This window comes from Oncorhynchus gorbuscha, linkage group LG25 (genome assembly GCF_021184085.1).
Source record: "Oncorhynchus gorbuscha isolate QuinsamMale2020 ecotype Even-year linkage group LG25, OgorEven_v1.0, whole genome shotgun sequence".
Lineage (NCBI taxonomy): Eukaryota > Metazoa > Chordata > Actinopteri > Salmoniformes > Salmonidae > Oncorhynchus > Oncorhynchus gorbuscha.
In genome coordinates this window covers 5,041,573-5,060,310 of record NC_060197.1, presented here as the reverse complement: position 1 = coordinate 5,060,310, position 18,738 = coordinate 5,041,573, and the positions used below count along the sequence as shown (strand labels likewise).

Below are 18,738 nucleotides of genomic sequence, written 5' to 3'. Positions count from 1 at the left end.
GAATGCGGTGTGAGAGTATTTTCACGGGCTCGAGCGCCATCTGGTGTACAATGCGTAAAATGACAACACATTTAGAGCCATTCGCGAGCTCGTCGACAGGTGGCGCTAATTGAAAATGACCATTGACAGTTCATATCGCCTAGCGGGTGGTCGTGTTGCTAAAACAAGACAGCACCCGGTGAAGAACGCTAGAAGCTAACAAACGTCTTTTTTTCACTCGTTATAATGTTATGAATTGATACCTGCTTTGCAATCAATTTACCGGAGTATAGACGCATGAAACCGAGGTAAGAAGAGACAATTATGAATGAATGGTTCTCAGACAGCCATGAGCATCTTTGCTAACTTGTTGTAGTTTACGTTGGTGATGCTGGTGTTGTGTGGCTGTACGATGTTTACTATCACTAGCCATTGAAGGAAACACTATATATCCTATTGACGTTGGTGGGCTATTTCAGTTGTTTTGCATAGATAACGTTATTGCCCAGTGCCCACGGACACGAATGTATATTGGGCTTGGTGCCCCAACCCCCCGTTGCTTTCTAGCTAAAATTATACTGATGAGGACTTCCTCGTGCCGGTAGTGCTGAGCGATTAATGCTTTTTGACGTCGGTTCGATTTCGGTTCATTATTAAAAAATAATCCCAGATTTTGGTTTCGAATTTGGGTTAAATGCAGTAATAACATAGAATAAACCAATAAATGTACTATGATGGTGGTGACTGCTATCTTGTATTAACCATCATATTGACATTCATTTATTTCCGTTGTTTATATCATGTTTTCTTATTTGATGACTTTATTATTTCATTCCAAGTCATCAAATCAAATCAAATCAAATTTTATTTGTCACATACATTTATTTGTCACATCTCATCCTATAGAGCTGCTGCCTATGCTGTCTGACAAAATCACTATTTTGTAGTTCTTCAAAGTAAATAAGGCATACTTTTATGACTACTGAATACCAACTATCAATCACTGAGATCATGTATTTTCAGCTAGAGCTACCTGGCCAAGAAACGAGCTGCTCTCAATAGAGGTGTCATAATACCCATAAAACCTAGCCATCAAAAGTGACCTTGTCCTAGAAAGATTTACACGGTTAACAAAACGTCACGCAAGGCTAAGCCTACACGAAACACAGCCATTATTTTAAGCGTTTCTAAAGACCCCTATGGGAAACGTGAATACTGGGGAAATGATTTGAACCATTTTCTTGTTTGGCCACGAGGTTTTATGACTCTCACCGTGGTACTCTATATCCCCTCATGGTACCTTCTCCGCTGTTCAATCCAGTTTCCGAGCTGGTCACGGGTGCACCTCAGCCACGCTCAAGGTACTAAACGATATCATAACCGCCATCGATAAAAGACAGTACTGTGCAGCCGTCTTCGTCGACCTGGGCTTTCGTCTCTGTCAATCACCGTATTCTTATCCGCAGACTCAACAGCCGTGGTTTCTCAAATGACTGCATCCCCTGGTTCACCAACTACTTCTCAGAGTTCAGTGTCAAATCGGAGGGCCTGTTGTCCGGACCTCTGGCAGTCTATGGGTGTACCACAGGGTTCAATTCTCAGGCGGACTCTTTTCTCTGTATATATCAACGATGTCGCTCTTGCTGCGGGTGATTCCCTGATCCACCTCTACGCAGACGACACCATTCTGTATACATCTGGCCCGTCTTTGGACACTGTGTTAACAAACTTCCAAATGAGCTTCAATGCCATACAACAAACACTCCTTCCGTGGCCTCCAACTGCTCTTAAACGCTAGTAAAACTAAATGCATGCTTTTCAACCATACGCTGCCCGCACCCGCCCAACTAGCATCACTATTCTGGACGGTTCTGACTTAGAATTTGTGGACAACTACAAATCCATAGGTGTCTGGCTAGACTGTAAACTCTCCTTCCGGACTCATATTAAACATCTCCAATCCAAAATAAAATCTGGAATCGGCTTCCTATTTTGCAACAAAGCCTCCTTCACTCACGCTGCCAAACATACTCTCGTAAAACTGACTATCCTACAAATCCTCGACTTTGGCGATGTCATTTACAAAATAGCCTCCAACACTCTACTCAGCAAACTGGATGTAGTCTATCACAGTGTCATCCGTTTTGTCACCAAAGCCCCATATACCACCCACCTACCTACCGCAACCCCAAATAGTTTTTTATTGACTTTTCTGCTATTTTGCACTCCAGTGTTTGTAATTGCACATCATCATCTGCACATCTATCACTCTAGTGTTAATTTGCCAAATTGCAATTACTTCGCTACTATGGCCTATTTATTGCCTTACCTCCTCACGCCATTTGCACACACTGTATAAAGACTTAATTTTTTTATATTGTGTTATTGACTGTATGCTTGTTTATTCCATGTGTAACTCTGTTGTTTGTGTCGCACTGCTTTGCTTTATCTTGGCCAGGTCACAGTTGTAAATGAGAACTTGTTCTCAACTAGCCTACCTGGTTAAATGAAGGTTAATATATATATATATTGTTTTAAATGGTCATGCGTTCCTGTCTCTCCTTCAGCAGGTGTAAAAAGAAAAATTGACCTGACAAGTAGATGCGAAATGGATTATGGCTCATTGTAGTTAATTACCATGTTTTATGTGCTAAAATATTGGCCTGTTGGAAACTACAACTCTCCACTACAACGCACAGTTCAGGCTGGAACTGATTTCTCGCTAGAGAAACTGCAATGTGCACATTGAGCTCACAGAAAAAATAAGGAATTAGTCATTTAAAAACTGAAAAATAACCACCATTTTGGTTAATCGCTCAGCACTACATGTGGGTAGTAACTCATTTGAAAAAAAAATGACATAGTTAGTTGATTGGAAGAATGTGGTGTCAGTGACATTGCCAATCAAGCCTAGCCAGGTATGACCGATGTGTGTAGTGATGATGGTGGTAACCTGCATATTGTTTTATTCCTATATTACACAGATTAGAGAAAAAAACATAATGGACTATTCTGTATGATTTCACTTTCCCAGGTTAGGTGTATGAAGGGAGGACGTGGAGAGTGGTCCTGAAGATGAGGCGTCTGTACAGGAAGAAAGCCCTGAGTCTGGTTAAGGAGCTGGATGCCTTCCCCAAGGTCCCAGAGAGCTATGTCGAGACCACAGCCACAGGGGGGACAGGTGAGATTTCACTCTCAATACTGCTCACATATGTCAGAATACTGATTCAGTAGCCTCAACTTTGGATGATGTCGCTAATGTTCTTCTCTCGCCCATCCATAGTGTCCCTGATAGCATTTACTGCCATGGCACTGCTGGCCTTCTTTGAGTTCTTTGTGTATCGGGACACCTGGATGAAGTATGAATACGAAGTGGATAAAGATTTTTCAAGGTACATAGAACTGTTGATTCTGTTTCATCATGATAAGCTCTTATATAAGATTGAACTTTGTTTTACTGCCAATACATTATCTTGGAATCTGACAATACTTTTTCTTCATTTACAGTAAATTGAGAATAAACATAGATATTACAGTTGCCATGAAATGCCAACGTAAGTGTTCAACTTATCACACATTATTTATTGGAATCATTCATGAAATGTAGGCCTTCATATTTTGGGCATAATTAATGTGTTATGATGTACTGTAATTTTCCCCACAACCCCCTGGAGCTAAAGATTGAGTTGGTGTGCTGTTTCAGATGTGGGTGCAGACATTCTGGACCTGGCAGAGACTATGATAACATCAAATGGAATTCGGTATGAGCCTGTGAGTAGATCACTGAGCATCAAATTACATACAAATAGACTTTGGTGATCCTAAACCCTGATCTATTTTCTTCCCTGTGTATAAATGTTCAGGTGATTTTTGAGCTGACCCCGCAGCAAAAACTGTGGCACAGGTAAGCAGTTTACTCAGTTAGTACGTGTGCATGTCACTGTTGAAATATCACCCCACCACTTTGTAGGTGAACAGCTGAGGTTGGGGTAGAAATGTAACCACTCTCAAATTCACAGACAGAGTTATGGATCCAAGGACTGACCATCCATGATATCAGAATGATAGTTGTTCTTTTTTGTTGTTGAGCCTATACAGTGTTTGTTTACAAGTAAATTAATTACTAACAAAATAGTAAAACAAGCTTCTATTTTAGATTCTGATTGGGTTAGACAGTTAAACTAAGCTCATGAGACATTTATAATGTTTTATTCTTAAATAATCAATGGCTATATATCATGAATTTAAAAGTAAAAATAAATAGGTAGTAATTGTAGATTAGCCCTTTAAGCACTTCGTTAATAGTCGGAAAATCTCACTCAACCACATTCCAAAAGAAAAAAACTATTTTGTCATCCTTCCTGTATGAAATGAGTAGGTAACCTGTTTCTCCCTCTCCCAACTCTCCTTAGGACCCTTTTGTTGATACAGAACAGGCTGAGAGAGGAGCATTCTCTACAGGAGGTCTTGTACAAGAGTGTTCTAAAGGGAGCCCCTACGGCCTTGCCCCCTAGGTTAGTAGTCCCGCCTTTGCCCCCTAGGTTAGTAGACCCGCCTTGCCCCCTAGGTTAGTAGTCCCGCCTTGCCCCCTAGGTTAGTAGTCCCGCCTTGCCCCCTAGGTTAGTAGTCCCGCCTTGCCCCCTAGGTTAGTAGGCCCGCCTTGCCCTCCCCAAGGTTAGTAGGCCCGCCTTGCCCTCCCCAAGGTTAGTAGGCCCGCCTTGCCCCCCCCCCCCCCCCCCAGGTTAGTAGGCCCGCCTTGCCCCTCCCCCAAGGTTAGTAGGCCCGCCTTGCCCCTCCCCCCCCAAGGTTAGTAGGCCCGCCTTGCCCCCCCAAGGTTAGTAGGCCCGCCTTGCCCCCCCCCAAGGTTAGTAGGCCCGCCTTGCCCCCCCAAGGTTAGTAGGCCCGCCTTGCCCCCCTAAGGTTAGTAGGCCCGCCTTGCCCCCCAAGGTTAGTATGGCCCGCCTTGCCCCCCCAGGTTAGTATGGCCCGCCTTGCCCCCCCCCCAAGGTTAGTAGGCCCGCCTTGCCTCCCCCAAGGTTAGTAGGCCCGCCTTGCCCCCCCCCCCCCCAAGGTTAGTAGGCCCGCCTTGTCCCCCAAGGTTAGTAGGCCCGCCTTGTCCCCCCCAAGGTTAGTAGGCCCGCCTTGGCCCCCCCCAAGGTTAGTAGGCCCGCCTTGGCCCCCCCAAGGTTAGTAGGCCCGCCTTGGCCCCCAAGGTTAGTAGGCCCGCCCTGTCCCCCCCAAGGTTAGTAGGCCCGCCCTGTCCCCCCAAGGTTAGTAGGCCCGCCCTGTCCCCCCCAAGGTTAGTAGGCCCGCCCTGTCCCCCCCAAGGTTAGTAGGCCCGCCTTGGCCCCCCCAAGGTTAGTAGGCCCGCCTTGTCCCCCCCAAGGTTAGTAGGCCCGCCTTGTCCCCCCCAAGGTTAGTAGGCCCGCCTTGTCCCCCCCCAAGGTTAGTAGGCCCGCCTTGTCCCCCCAAGGTTAGTAGGCCCGCCTTGTTCCCCCCAAGGTTAGTAAGCCCGCCTTGCCCCCCCCCCAAGGTTAGTAGGCCCGTCTTGCCCCCCCAAGGTTAATAGTTGGTATGGCTCTCAAATGCAAAATTCATCACTGCTGAGGTGTTGGGAAAATGCATTAAGTACAGATATGTTTTCCTACAAAGGTAATAGTAAGTGTGTGTGTGTCTTCAGAGAGGGCACCGCCTCAGAGCCCTTAAGTGCCTGTAGGATACATGGGCACGTCTACGTCAACAAAGTGGCTGGGAACTTCCACATCACAGTGGGAAAGTAAGATACCGATACACTTTCCTATAAGCACGATATATTTAAGCAACGAGGCCCGAGGAGGTGTGGTACATGGCCAATATTCCACGGCTAAGGGCTGTTCTTATACACAACGCAACGTGGAGTGCCTGGACACAGCACTTAGCCGTGGTATATTGGCCATATATCACAAACCCCGAGGAGCATTATTGCTATTAGAAACTGGTTACCAACATAATTAGGGCAGTGAAACTAAATGTTTTGTCATACCCATGGTATATGGTCTGATATACCATGGCCTTCAGCCAATGAGAATTCAGGGCTCAAACCACCCTGTTTATAATTAAGCAATCATGCCTGAGGGGCTGTGGTGTATGGCCAATATACCATGGTTAATGGCCGTTCTTAGGCACGACGCAACACAGAGTGCTTTGGATACAGCCCTTAGCCGTGGTATATTGGCCATATACCACAAACCCCTGGAGTGCCTTATTGCTATTATAAATTGGTTACCAACGTAATTAGACCAGTAAATAGTCATGTTTTGTCATAACCATGTAATACAGTCTGATATACCACGGCTTTCAACCAATCAGCATTCAGGGCAAGAACAACCTTCTTTTTTTTTAATAGTGCATTTTGAATGTAAATCATTCTTTATGGGTGTAATGGGGGAAAGCTATGTAATACAGCCAAAGACTCAGAGGCTCATGGAGTTTATCTCATACGTTAGAAGCTTCCAAGCTCCACAAATTAATGCTGCGAATGATTTATGAGTCTATATGTCTGATGGGGAAAAAGGGCACTCATCCTATAGAGCACAGTATATTTATTTTTGATGAAAATACTCCTCACGCTTCTAACCCTCTGTCTTTTTCAGGCCTATTCATCATCCTCGTGGCCATGCTCATATAGCAGCTTTTGTAAGCCATGACAGTAAGTTCTCTGCCAGCCTGACCAGGAAAGGGTGACACTCATTTGCATAAGTTATTTGTTTTTGACAAGGACAACATTAGTACTGTTCTCTGGTTGCTTACATTTAATCTGTATTTCCATGTTTCAAGTGATAGATAAGAGCAGTATGTATTCTAATGCAGTGCCAAATAACTATTTTCTCAGAATGATTCACTCCCAAATAGAGGTTTTCACTGTCCTATTTCACCTGACTGAATGTGAGCTGGGTTTCATCAATGCATTGCAGCGTACAACTTCTCCCATCGGATAGACCATTTGTCTTTCGGAGAAGAGATTCCCGGCATCATCAACCCTCTGGACGGGACAGAGAAAATCACCAGCAACCGTAAGTTACTGATCCTCCTCACCGAGACCAGGAAGTAAACACATTAATATGTTCTTATCAAACCTCATTCAACTGTTACTCAATGTGTAGCTATGACTACAGAATGGTAGAGCTGTAAGTGACTGTATATTGAGGTACTTTGTAGCAACAATATTGTGTTGTGAATAAGCCACACTGTCAAAACTCTAGACTGTGTGTAGGCTGATTATGTACATGAGCTCTGATCCACACTTCCAGCCTATTCTGCACAGCATGGCGTCATGAGTTTGCAGGGAGAAAATGTAGCTATTTGTATCCATTTGAAGTGGATTCACTGCAGTCTTGCTTTCATTCACTTGCCGTTCAAAGCAGCCTAGTTTCTCCAGGGGAAAGAACTGAAGCCCCCTATTTCACGTTTCTGTGTAGTCTGTCACTAGATGGATGGGTTTAAAGGCTTTGCTCTTTGTCTTGTTGTTGCAGATAATGAGATGTTCCAGTATTTCATTACAGTGGTTCCCACCAAACTGCACACGTCCAAGGTGTCGGCAGACACACACCAGTTCTCTGTGACGGAGAGGGTAAGTCCTGATTTAGGCACAGATCTAGTATCAGCCTGCCTTCCCCAAATCACCAGTTCTCTGTGACAGAGTGGGTAAGTCCTGATTTAGGCACAGATCTAGTATCAGCCTGCCTTCCCCAAATCCTCATATTAACCATCAGGGGGAAAGGAATTCTATTTGATGTTGACCATGATGGAGGATGCTGCAGTGGGTTCAGATGATGGATCAGTCTCCTCATCCATCCATCCATCCATCCATCCATTCAGCTCCCTCTGCTGGCTGCCAGAAGTTACTTCTAGCTCTGCTGTATGACACCACATCACAACCTGAGACAGTCATAGATTTCTCTCTTACAAACACACAAAGGCTAGATGCTAGAAAGGTGTGTGTGTGTGTGTTAGAGGTCGACGGATTAATCGGCACGGGCGACGGATTAATCGGCATGGTCGATTTTAATTAGGGCCGATTTCAAAACAATCGGTAATCTGCATTTTTGGACGGCGATTACAATGCAATCCACGAGGAGACTGCGTGGCAAGCTAACCACCTGTTACACGAGTGCAGCATCAAAAGGACCTTGAGGCTGCAAGGAGCCAAGGTAAATTGCCAGCTAGCATTAGACTTATCTTATAAAAAAACAATCAATCTTAACATAATCACTAGTTAACTACACCTGGTTGATGATATTACTAGTTTTAACTAGCTTGTATCACACCCTACTTCGCCAAACGGGTGATTTAACAAAAGTACATTTGTGAAAAAAGCACAATCGTTGCACCAATGTACCTAACCATAAACATCAATGCTTTTCTTAAAATCAATACACAACTATCTTTTTTTTAAACCTGCATATTTAGTTCAAATAAATTCATGTTAGCAGGCAATATTAACTAGGGAAATTGTGTCACTTCTCTTGCGTTCAGTGGAAGCAGCGTCGGTGTATACACACAGTTTGGGCTGCCTGGCTCGTTGTGAACTGTGAACCATTTCTTCCTAACATTGACCATAATTAATTTGCCAGAATTGTACATAATTATGCATAACATTGAACGTTGTGCAATGTCACAGCAATATTTAGACTTAGGGTTGCCACCCGTTCGATAAAATACAGAACGGTTCCGTATTTCACTGAAGAATAAAAGTTTTGTTTTCGAAATGATAGTTTCCAGATTTGACTATATTAATGACCTAAGGCTTGTATTTCTGTGTGTTTTATTATATTATAATTAAGTCTATGATTTTATAGAGCAGTCTGACTGAGCGGTGGTAGGCAGCAGCAGGCTCGTAAGCATTAATTCAAAAAGCACTTTAGTGCGTTTGTCAGCAGCTCTTAGCGATGCTTGAAGCACAGCGCTGTTTATGACTTCAAGCCTATCAACTCTCGAGATTAGGCTAACTATACAATAGTGCCTATAAGAACATCCAAAAGTCAAAGGTATATGAAATACAAATGGTATAGAGCGAAATAGTCCTATAATTCCTATAATAACTACAACCTAAAACTTCTTACCTGGGAATATTGAAGACTCATGTTAAAAGGAACTACCAGCTTTCATATGTTCTCATGTTCTGAGCAAGGAACTTAAACGTTAGCTTCTTTACATGGTACATATTACACTTTTACTTTCTTCTCCAACACTGTGTTTTTGCATTGTTTAAACCAAATTGAACATGTTTCATTATTTATTTGAGACTAAATTGCTTGTATTTATGTATTATATTAAGTTTAAATATAAGTGTTCATTCAGTATTGTTGTAATTGTCATTATTACAAATATATACATAAAAATAGTCCGATTAACCGGTATCTGCTTTTTCTGGTCCTCCAATAATTGGTATCGGCGTTGAAAAAAAATCATAATTGGTCGACCTCTAGTGTGTGTGTGTGTGTGTGTGTGTGTGTGTGTAAAGGAGAGATTAACCCCCACCCCACTCTACCTACCCACTGTCTGGTCTAGGAGCGGGTGATCAACCATGCCGCGGGCAGCCACGGTGTGTCTGGGATCTTTATGAAGTACGACACCAGCTCTCTGATGGTGACGGTCAGTGAGCAGCACATGCCCCTCTGGCAGTTCCTGGTACGACTCTGTGGCATCATCGGGGGCATCTTCTCTACCACAGGTCCAGACAACACTCACTCTTACCACCCAGTGTTATGGGCAGACCTCATATTGTTCATGTCTCACAAATCATTCCACAGTTGCTTTGCCAGCCTGATACTGTGCCACGTTAGAGAAATGCACCCTGAACATCTTCATTGATCTTCTCTCTCCCACAGGCATGATCCATGGATTTGTTGGCTTCTGTTTCGACATAGTCTGCTGTCGTTTCAAACTAGGCCCATATAAACCCAGAGAGGTGAGCCCAGTCTTCTTTATTGCCACTAAAACTGTCACAAAATGATGGTAAATCCATGTACATGTACCAGGTTCCCTGTGTCTCACTGGTAGTAGTGTATTTACACTGTACTTCTGCGTGTTCTCTATTTCCAGGTGGTTCTCCCAGATCCCCATGTGAACAATTGTGCTGCTCCGCTCCTGACGGACAACCACGTACAGGAGTAGCCTTGTGACCTGCGCCCATATCCACAAAGCTCTGTGAGTAGGAGTGCTGAGCTTGGATCAGTTTTGCCCTTTTAGAGATAAGATTGTATGGACAGATCCTAGATCAGCACTCCTACTGTGAGACGCTTTGTGGATATGGAACCTGGAGCCTGCTGCTGATCGTGCACCTACTGTCCCTTCACCTGTGGGGGAATCCAGGAAGAGAAGTCTCCAATCACAAGTATGTGGATTGCTGGGAGTTTGGTTTGAACCAAATAAGAGTAAACTGATTAGGATCCGACAATCATAATTGTTCTATTTATTGTTTTGGACAGTATCCTCATGACTACCATTATAATATATTTATATCCTGTAAATATGTATTTTACCCTGGAAAATGGAAAGCAGCTCCCCAGTTTTATCAGGCTTAGAGTGTAAAGGTATTGGGATGTTGTCATCTGTAAGTTAGGCTGAATGAAATCTGATCCTTCATACTATTAACTTGCATGTCATGTTTGTTCTATTTCTATCTATTTGTACTGTTGTTCAGTATCTGTTTCACATCTGTCAATGGGAGATGTCCTATTAAATGTGTTTTAGTGCACTTCATCACTTCATGCTGTACACTTTACATTCATTTAAATCTCTCGTTTGGTATCCCACTATGATGGTGCATACACAGGCAGTCCATTTCGGATCTTTTTTCCCACTAATTGGTCTTTTGACCAATCACGTCCAATCTCTCAAAAGACCAATTAGTGAAAAAAAGATCAGAATTGGGCTGCCTGTATAAACACAGCCATGGAAGTAGGCTAAATCTATTTTCTACATGAGGCAGCAGTGTATGAAGCAGAATGATTAGCACACTGACCAATTTGTTGTCTTTTGGTTTATTCATGTTTTGCCAAACAAAGTGTTTTCAGAGCAGAAAGAGGGTCATTTAACATTTGCCAATTACATTTGAAAAAGGAAAATGAAACAAAATAAACAGTCATAAGTGTTGCAGTTTACAGAACATTGCCCAGTTAGCTCTGATCTACCCACAGTGCTCTGCTTCCACTATGTATCATAACAAAGACACTGCTTTGTTATCAACATGACAGATGCCAAGATCTGTAACAAGCAGGACATTTTGTACAACTTCATTGTACAGAAAAAGCCATTTTCTGTATTTGGCGTGCGTTTGGTTCATAGTCCCTTACTGAATTTAGGAAAGGACGGTCACCATTGTTGCACACCATTACTGGCTCGCATAGAAACATGTTTTTCCAGAGGGAGGATTTGGGGTACATTTAGTCAAGACTTCTACTATAGATACTGTATATAGCTGTATCAACGAATAAAATTGGACTACTGCTGTCTGCCACAAGTAACACTGCAGATCTAGTCTGGGGAGTGCTGTGGTAGAGTCCGACTCCTGCAGAATCAACCCTCAGGTATACTACTCTTAGGTAGTCTAGAAAAATAATATAGAACTTCAACTATTTACACATCTTCCACACTTATATACGATACTATCACCATCTACAGAGCATTTGGAAAGTATTCAGACCCCTTGACTTTTTCCACACTTTGTTACATTACAGCCTTATTCTAAAATTGTCCCCCCACCCCCCAATCTACACACAATACCCCATAATGAGAAGTCTAAAATCCCTGTTTTTGCGATTTTAGCAAAGTATCACATTTACATAAATATTCAGACCCTTTAGTCAGTACTTTGTTGAAGCACCTTTGGCAGCGATTAAAGCCTAGAGTCTTCTTGGGTGTGACGCTACAAGCTTGGCACATCTGTATTTGGGGAATTTCTCCCATTCTCTGCAGGTCCTCAAGCTCTGTCAGGTTGGATGGGGAGCATCGCTGCACAGCTATTTTCAGGTCTCTCCAGAGATGTTTGATCTGGTTCAAGTCCGGGCTCTGGCTGGGCCACGGACATTCAGAGACTTGTCCCTAAGCCACTCCTGCATTGTCTTGGCTGTGTCCTAAGGGTTGTTGTCCTGTTGGAAGGTGAACCTTTGTCCCAGTCTGATGTCCTGAGCGCTCTGGAGCAGGTTTTTCATCAAGGATATCTCTGTACTTTGCTCCGTTCATCTTTCCTTCTATCCTGACTAGTCTCCCAGTCCCTGCCACTGAAAAACATCCCCACAGCATAATGCTGCCACCACCATGCTTCACTGTAGGGATGGTGCCAGGTTTCCTCCAGATGTGATGATTGCTGGGCAGCCAGCTCTAGGAAGAGTTTTGGTGGTTCCAAACTTCTTCCATTTATGATGGAGGCCACTGTGTTCTTCGGGACCTTCAATGCTGCAGAAATCTTTTGGTACCCTTCCCCAGATCTGTGCCTCGACACAATCCTGTCTCGGAGCTCTACGGACAATTCCTTTGACCTCATGGCTTGGTTTTTGCTCTGACGTGCACTGTCAGCTGTAGGACCTTAGACAGGTATGTGCCTTTCCAAATCATGTCCAATCAATTGAATTTACCACAGATGGACTAAGTTGTAGAAACATCTCAAGGATGATCAATGGAAACAGGATGCACGTGAGCTAAATTTGAGTCTCATAGCAAATGTCTGAATACTTGTAAATAGGGTATTTGTTTTTTATTTAATGAATTTGCAAAAATGTCTAAACCTGTTTTCGCTTTGTCATGAGGTAGTGTGTGTAGATTGAGGAAAAACATGTATTTCATCAATTTTAGAACAAGGCTGTAATGTAACATTTGGAAAAAGTCAAGGGGTCTGAATACTTTCCCGAATGCACTGTACCACTTACATAGGACAAGCCTTAGTTTGACGCAATTATTTATAAAGATGAAAAAAAATAGTAAACTTAGTTTCAAAATAAACTGCTGTACAAAACAGGTAAAAAGTGGACAAACGGCAAAAACAAAGAATGAGTCTTATGCGTTGTGTCAATCATACCGATGTCAATATTCAGTAGTCATCAACCAGGTCAGATGTTTGTAGTTCTACAGTAGTAGTCTCCAGTGGTTAAGATTTAGGGCTCCATTCAATCCACATCACAGAAGTTCAGCTTTACGGCATGATTGAAACAAAGGGAATGTACCTGCTTTTGCAGACTGCATTCACGGTAAAAGCTGCATGTGTTGGCTCAATTGGAAATTACCTTTTTAATTTATATCACAGTCTAACGCTTCAACTTTACAGATTGAATAAAGCCTTTAATGTGATCAACACCGAAGTTACTCTCGGATATCCTTAGCTGGCCTCGCTACAGAGTACAGGTTCCCAAATATTCTGTCAGTACAAACCAATACAAGGTAAAAACACTTCGCCCATGGAAGAAGAGAGGAGGCCTGACACAGTATTTCATGTATGCAAAAAAAAAAATCTATGACATTGTGTCTGGGTTGGGGAGGACGTAAACTATGAGCAAAAACGTGGGGAGAGTATACAATGAGTTTATTGTTGCACATGTAATCTGTCGCTTTAAGAAAAGCCGTAGTTAGAAAAGAAATAACACTTACATAGTGGTTTTACTGTATGACGTACAACAGGGTCAGAAGGAACAGTGTCTGGTTGAGGAGTGGGGTTGTGTGCTGCTGGTCTGAGGGGTGTGGTCTGGTTGAGGAGTGGGGTTGTGTGCCCCTGCTGGTCTGAGGGGTGTGGTCTGGTTGAAGAGTGGGGTTGCATGCCGCTGCTGGTCTGAGGGGTGTGGTCTGGTTGAGGAGTGGGGTTGGGTGCTGCTGGTCTGAGGGGTGTGGTCTGGTTGAGGAGTGGGATTGGGTGCTGCTGGAGGTCTGAGGGGTGAGGTCTGGTTGAGGAGTGGGGTTGGGTGCTGCTGGAGGTCTGAGGGGTGAGGTCTGGTTGAGGAGTGGGGTTGGGTGCTGCTGGAGGTCTGAGGAGTGGGGTTGGGTGCTGCTGGAGGTCTGAGGGGTGTGGTCTGGTTGAGGAGGTGAGCAGGGCGTTCAGCTGGTCAACGGTCAGTTGGTCATCAGTTGGTAAGTGTGCTGGAGGCCCTGAAGTAGGAGAGGAACTTGAAGCAGAGGCTGACCACAAAGTACCAGATGTTCCTAGCCATCTGAGAGCGGGCGATGAACACCCTCCAGATGAAGACCAGCAGTAGAGTGTTGAATGTGTAGCGGATGTTCCTCAGCCTGAGGGAGGGAGGGAGTTGGAAGTACACACTCATTTACATCCTTCTTCAAAATAAGACTGGAGCAAACAGTCAGCCCTGTAAGTAGTCTACTCACTTCCTGAGGTGTTGCCTGGCTGCAGGGATGTCGGACATGTCTTCATTCAGAACGTACTTCTTTGTGCCGATGCAGTAGTTCTCTATGTATTCCGGCCAGTTCAGCTGACGCACGTCAAAGTTGAATGTCTGGGGGAGAGAGTTAGGATGTTGATGTGCGGTAAGACACTGCTATTATGGTCACATTCAGGCGATTATGGGACATCTATAATTTAACCCTCTAAAAATGAATGATATAAGTATTAGCAACCTGTTTTCTTAATCAATAAAGCTGTTTGAGCTGAAATGATGGCTTGGTGGCATTACTAGGTGTAAAACATACCATTTCACTATATACATCAACATGCGGAGATGGTGTGTGCATAGAGGATGGATGCTGAGTCTACTGTACCTTCCTGTCCTCAGGGCTGAGGTGGCTCATCAGCATGTTCATGTTCTCTGAGTTCCACTCCCAGTCCTGACTGCTGAAGTACTCTAGCAGGCCGATGGCCTTGTGTAGCCGGTTGAAGATACGCATCATCCTACACAGAGAGCGGAATGGAGGATCTCAGTCCAAATGTGCTGCATGTATGTTTATAACACAAGTGTAATGTTTGTTTCACTGAAGATCACTTGTATGCAGCAAACACTGATTTCAGATAATTTGATCTATTTTTACATCACACTGTTGATTGGGTTGAAAACAAGTAGGTAGTTCAATTTTCATAGACCGAACAATGGTCTAGTGATAATGGTGATTGTCAGGACATTAGTAATCTTACTGGGGTTTCTGTCCAGACAGTCTCAGGTAGAAGTCGTAGATGAGGGCAGGGAACTTGTGGCTGACCAGGACCCAATACTGGTTCATCAGGTAGTTGGAGGTGATGTTGGCATTGGGCCTTCTGAAAGCCTGCTCCAGAGGGTTCCTCTTGAAACTGGACATCACATGGTGCTCTGAGAGAGAAAATACAAAGCAGTTAAAAACGTGACGGAATCTGTGGCTTAGAGCTGACATCCCTATCTTACAGCTCTATTCTGTTGTGGCATTTTAAGAGGAGTAACGTTAAGGACGTGCCTTTCACATCTTTCTCAGCCACAAAATTAGAGAATTGGGATGTATCCAGGGGTGTGGTTTTCTGTTGCACTAATGACCTCATTCACAGCAGCTGCATACCTTCCCCACCTGGCTGCAATCAAGGCTGCTCAGACCAAGGTAAAACTGCTGGGGGAACAGCTAGTGAAAGAACCAGTGGGTGATACTGGTGTGAATTTGTTCCTGTGTGCTTTCTTTTGAAGAGTCGTGACCTACCAGCCTCTATAAAGAAGTGAACAGGCTTACGAGGTTAGTTCCTCCTGTGTAGAAGACTATCCGGGGTTAGCCCGAGGGTAGCTCTCTCCTGTGTAGAAGACTATCCGGGGTTAGCCCGAGGGTAGCTCTCTCCTGTGTAGAAGACTATCTGGGGTAAGCCCGAGGGTAGCTCTCTCCTGTGTAGAAGACTATCCGGGGTAAGCCCGAGGGTAGCTCTCTCCTGTGTAGAAGACTATCCGGGGTAAGCCCGAGGGTAGCTCTCTCCTGTGTAGAAGACTATCTGGGGTAAGCCCGAGGGTAGCTCTCTCCTGTGTAGAAGACTATCTGGGGTAAGCCCGAGGGTAGCTCTCTCCTGTGTAGAAGACTATCTGGGGTAAGCCCGAGGGTAGCTCTCTCCTGTGTAGAAGACTATCTGGGGTAAGCCCGAGGGTAGCTCTCTCCTGTGTAGAAGACTATCTGGGGTAAGCCCGAGGGTAGCTCTCTCCTGTGTAGAAGACTATCTGGGGTAAGCCCGAGGGTAGCTCTCTCCTGTGTAGAAGACTATCTGGGGTAAGCCCGAGGGTAGCTCTCTCCTGTGTAGAAGACTATCTGGGGTAAGCCCGAGGGTAGCTCTCTCCTGTGTAGAAGACTATCTGGGGTAAGCCCGAGGGTAGCTCTCTCCTGTGTAGAAGACTATCTGGGGTAAGCCCGAGGGTAGCTCTCTCCTGTGTAGAAGACTATCTGGGGTAAGCCCGAGGGTAGCTCTCTCCTGTGTAGAAGACTATCTGGGGTAAGCCCGAGGGTAGCTCTCTCCTGTGTAGAAGACTATCTGGGGTAAGCCCGAGGGTAGCTCTCTCCTGTTGTAGTTTTGTCATATTCATTGATTCCCTCTAACTGTTTTTGTGTTTTTGTTTTCAAGTTGATCATCACTTTTCAGACATCTCCACAAGATGAGAGCCAAGTGGAGAAAGAACCGTATGCGCAGGCTGAAGCATTTAAAGGTGGAAAATGAGGCAGAGGTCCAAGTAGACTGGGCCCATCCCCTACAGCTGTGATACCCCTCCAAGACCACTCTGGTGATTGAAGCCTGCAGCCCATGATGTGAACCATGGTTGTACGAAGCCAACCTCATTGCAATGGAGTAAAGGACAGATCCTGGCTACCCAGCCCTCTACTATGCTAATGGAGGCTGGCCAGCAATGACTACTGGAGAATGGCGAGGAAGACTTGAGGAAGACTTGAGAAATTATCTCCTGTCATTGAACTCTGGACTTTTACCACCTGCCCAGCATTTTATTTGTTGTAAAGACTTTTATACATCTTTGGTTTATTAACTACAAAATAGAGAACAATTTTTATTGGTCAAACCCTTCACCTTCCATTATACCCAGACTAGATGTAACACAATAAATGTAAGTCCGGGCGACACTCTTTATTACATGTTTTTTGCCTTATGTAGACTGTCTAGCAACCCAAAGGTTGTGTGTTCTAATCTCCACAGACCATTTTAGCTAATTAGCAACTACAATACTTAGCATGTTGGCTAACCTTAACAACACCCCCCCCCCCCCTTTGCCTCATTAGCATTAGTCATCTAGCTAATGTTAGCCACAACCAATTGGAATGCAATATATCCCTTGCAGTCAACTGTGGTATTTTAGCCCAATTGCAATCTTTTTTTCATAAGGGATGTTTTGCAAATTCTTAACATGCTGTAAGATTTGCAATTCATGAAATGAGACATCTACAAATTAATACATCTCATCCTAAATGGAGTGTCTTGGATTTAAGTACAAAATGCTCTGTGACCACGTGCCACACATGACCCTTCGAAGAATCAAAGCCACACCGTGCTCCAGCCCATTTCTGTGGATGATCAACGCTCCATCATTTGTTCTAAGATCTTAACTGTAAGTAGAACAATATTTTGGGAAGGGATTAAATATTTTTTTGCCAGGATTCTATCTGATTGCGATTTGTTGGTTATGTGCCATTTAAAGGGAGAACATGCTATGTTTACCTTGAGCACTGCCTTTACAAGGTGCATAGCTGACAACGGGTGATGTTATTGAATCTCGGTCACAGTGAATATTCTCCAGCCCCACTAACAAGAGTTGAAAGATGGTTTTGGTGCTGAGTGAGAGTGTTCTTTGCTAGGGAAAGGTAACACAAATATAATTTTTTTGAAAAAGGACATAAGCAAGATTGGATCCTGTGACCTTCTGGTCCCAATCCCTGTGCCTAGTCCACTATGCTAGTAGGGGGGAGGGTAGCAACTTAGTTTTTTCATGTATTTAATGCTGTTCCGTCAAAGTAAAAAAAAAAAAAACTAAGCTTAGAAATGTAATTAGTTAAAAATGATTGGTAAGGAAATCAAAATTCAGAACCAGGATTCGAACTGGCAACCTTTTGGGTCAAAATCCATGTTGAACGCCCTCCATCCACCTCCAACCTACCTCCCTGAAAGCATTTATTTTATTTGACTCATCTGTAAACTCCACCCACTTAGTTTTCATCCAACCAATCACATTTGTTCTGCCCTAGAAAGTGGAGCTTCCCTCAGAACAAGATTGAGGCCGGGGATCAATTCATGGTGCTGTTAAATGGTACATTGTCGGGTGTCTTGTGCGCTGTTCTATAACAAGCCTTGGATTGAATCCCAGCCTGAATGAGGAAAACTGCTGAGCACTATTCCATGGCTCTTTCTCAATTAAAGGGCTCCTTCATCGATTCCTTGGGAGATTCTCTATTGCACAAAAGTCTGGCCTCTCTTCGACGCCTCCATCATCCTCTCCTCAGTGATGAGTGTCAATTCATTTGCAAGCTATCAGAGGAGTGTCATCCAGTCCTCGATAGCCTCCTCTCGCCAAGGATAATCATAGCTGCTAGCTCCGAAGTGTTTTAAACTTTGCCACACCTTTGCCACATCTATAGAATGTATTGCGCAAGTAGCTATATTTGTTTTATGACTTTGTATTTTGTGATTCCTCCTCTGTAAACGTCATTTGCCTGATGTCGAGCGAGTGAATGACAGTCTCATTTCTTGCAAGAGCATTTCCCTCCACGTTCCCTCTCCTTACCCCTCCTCAGTTATATTGACCTTTTTCAAAACTGGGTGAGAAGCGGACAGTGGTGAGAAGGCAA

General features: G+C 44.0%; 3 protein-coding genes across 6 annotated transcripts in view; 1 reads left to right on the top strand and 2 right to left on the bottom strand.

The window, feature by feature from the left end:
* The window catches only part of LOC124014440 (lysine-specific demethylase 7B-like), a 27,324-nt gene extending 25,946 nt beyond the window's left edge, over window positions 1-1,378 (bottom strand). Inside the window, exon 1 of the mRNA XM_046329421.1 lies at window positions 1,252-1,378. Within this exon, the coding sequence (XP_046185377.1) occupies window positions 1,252-1,274 (23 nt within the window). The 5' untranslated portion in view covers window positions 1,275-1,378. The remainder of the gene's footprint in view (window positions 1-1,251) is intronic.
* LOC124014442 (endoplasmic reticulum-Golgi intermediate compartment protein 2-like) lies at window positions 135-18,738 on the top strand. 2 transcript variants are annotated; one of them, XR_006835020.1, is made up of 15 exons: window positions 135-287; window positions 3,014-3,160; window positions 3,263-3,371; window positions 3,487-3,533; window positions 3,683-3,750; window positions 3,843-3,883; window positions 4,392-4,493; window positions 5,660-5,755; window positions 6,612-6,667; window positions 6,933-7,031; window positions 7,491-7,588; window positions 9,529-9,691; window positions 9,849-9,928; window positions 10,063-10,354; window positions 16,514-18,738. XR_006835020.1 is itself a non-coding variant. In XM_046329425.1 (14 exons), exons 2-14 carry the CDS (start codon window positions 3,055-3,057, stop codon window positions 10,132-10,134), a joined length of 1,137 nt encoding a protein of 378 aa, XP_046185381.1. In that variant the 5' UTR covers window positions 135-287; window positions 3,014-3,054; the 3' UTR covers window positions 10,135-11,677. The 2 variants fall into 2 exon arrangements, 1 of the variants encoding a protein (XP_046185381.1); XM_046329425.1 differs by lacking the exon at window positions 16,514-18,738 and having other exon boundaries at window positions 10,063-11,677.
* Window positions 13,521-18,738, bottom strand: part of LOC124014441 (fatty acyl-CoA reductase 1-like) — a 65,039-nt gene continuing 59,821 nt past the window's right edge. For all 3 annotated transcript variants that reach the window (XM_046329422.1, XM_046329423.1, XM_046329424.1), the window contains 4 exons: window positions 15,089-15,260; window positions 14,719-14,848; window positions 14,329-14,456; window positions 13,521-14,232 (listed from right to left, as the gene is read on the bottom strand). In XM_046329422.1, coding sequence (XP_046185378.1) covers window positions 14,070-14,232; window positions 14,329-14,456; window positions 14,719-14,848; window positions 15,089-15,260 — 593 coding nt within the window. In that variant the 3' untranslated portion in view covers window positions 13,521-14,069. The remainder of the gene's footprint in view (window positions 14,233-14,328; window positions 14,457-14,718; window positions 14,849-15,088; window positions 15,261-18,738) is intronic.

Coding starts and splice junctions, on each gene's coding strand:
- LOC124014442 (XM_046329425.1), top strand. CDS start 3,055: ATGAGGCGTCTGTACAGGAAGAAAGCCCTGAGTCTGGTTAAGGAGCTG. Junction 3,372..3,486: donor GTGGATAAAGATTTTTCAAG/GTACATAGAACT, acceptor CTTCATTTACAG/TAAATTGAGAATAAACATAG. Junction 4,494..5,659: donor CCTACGGCCTTGCCCCCTAG/GTTAGTAGTCCC, acceptor GTGTGTCTTCAG/AGAGGGCACCGCCTCAGAGC.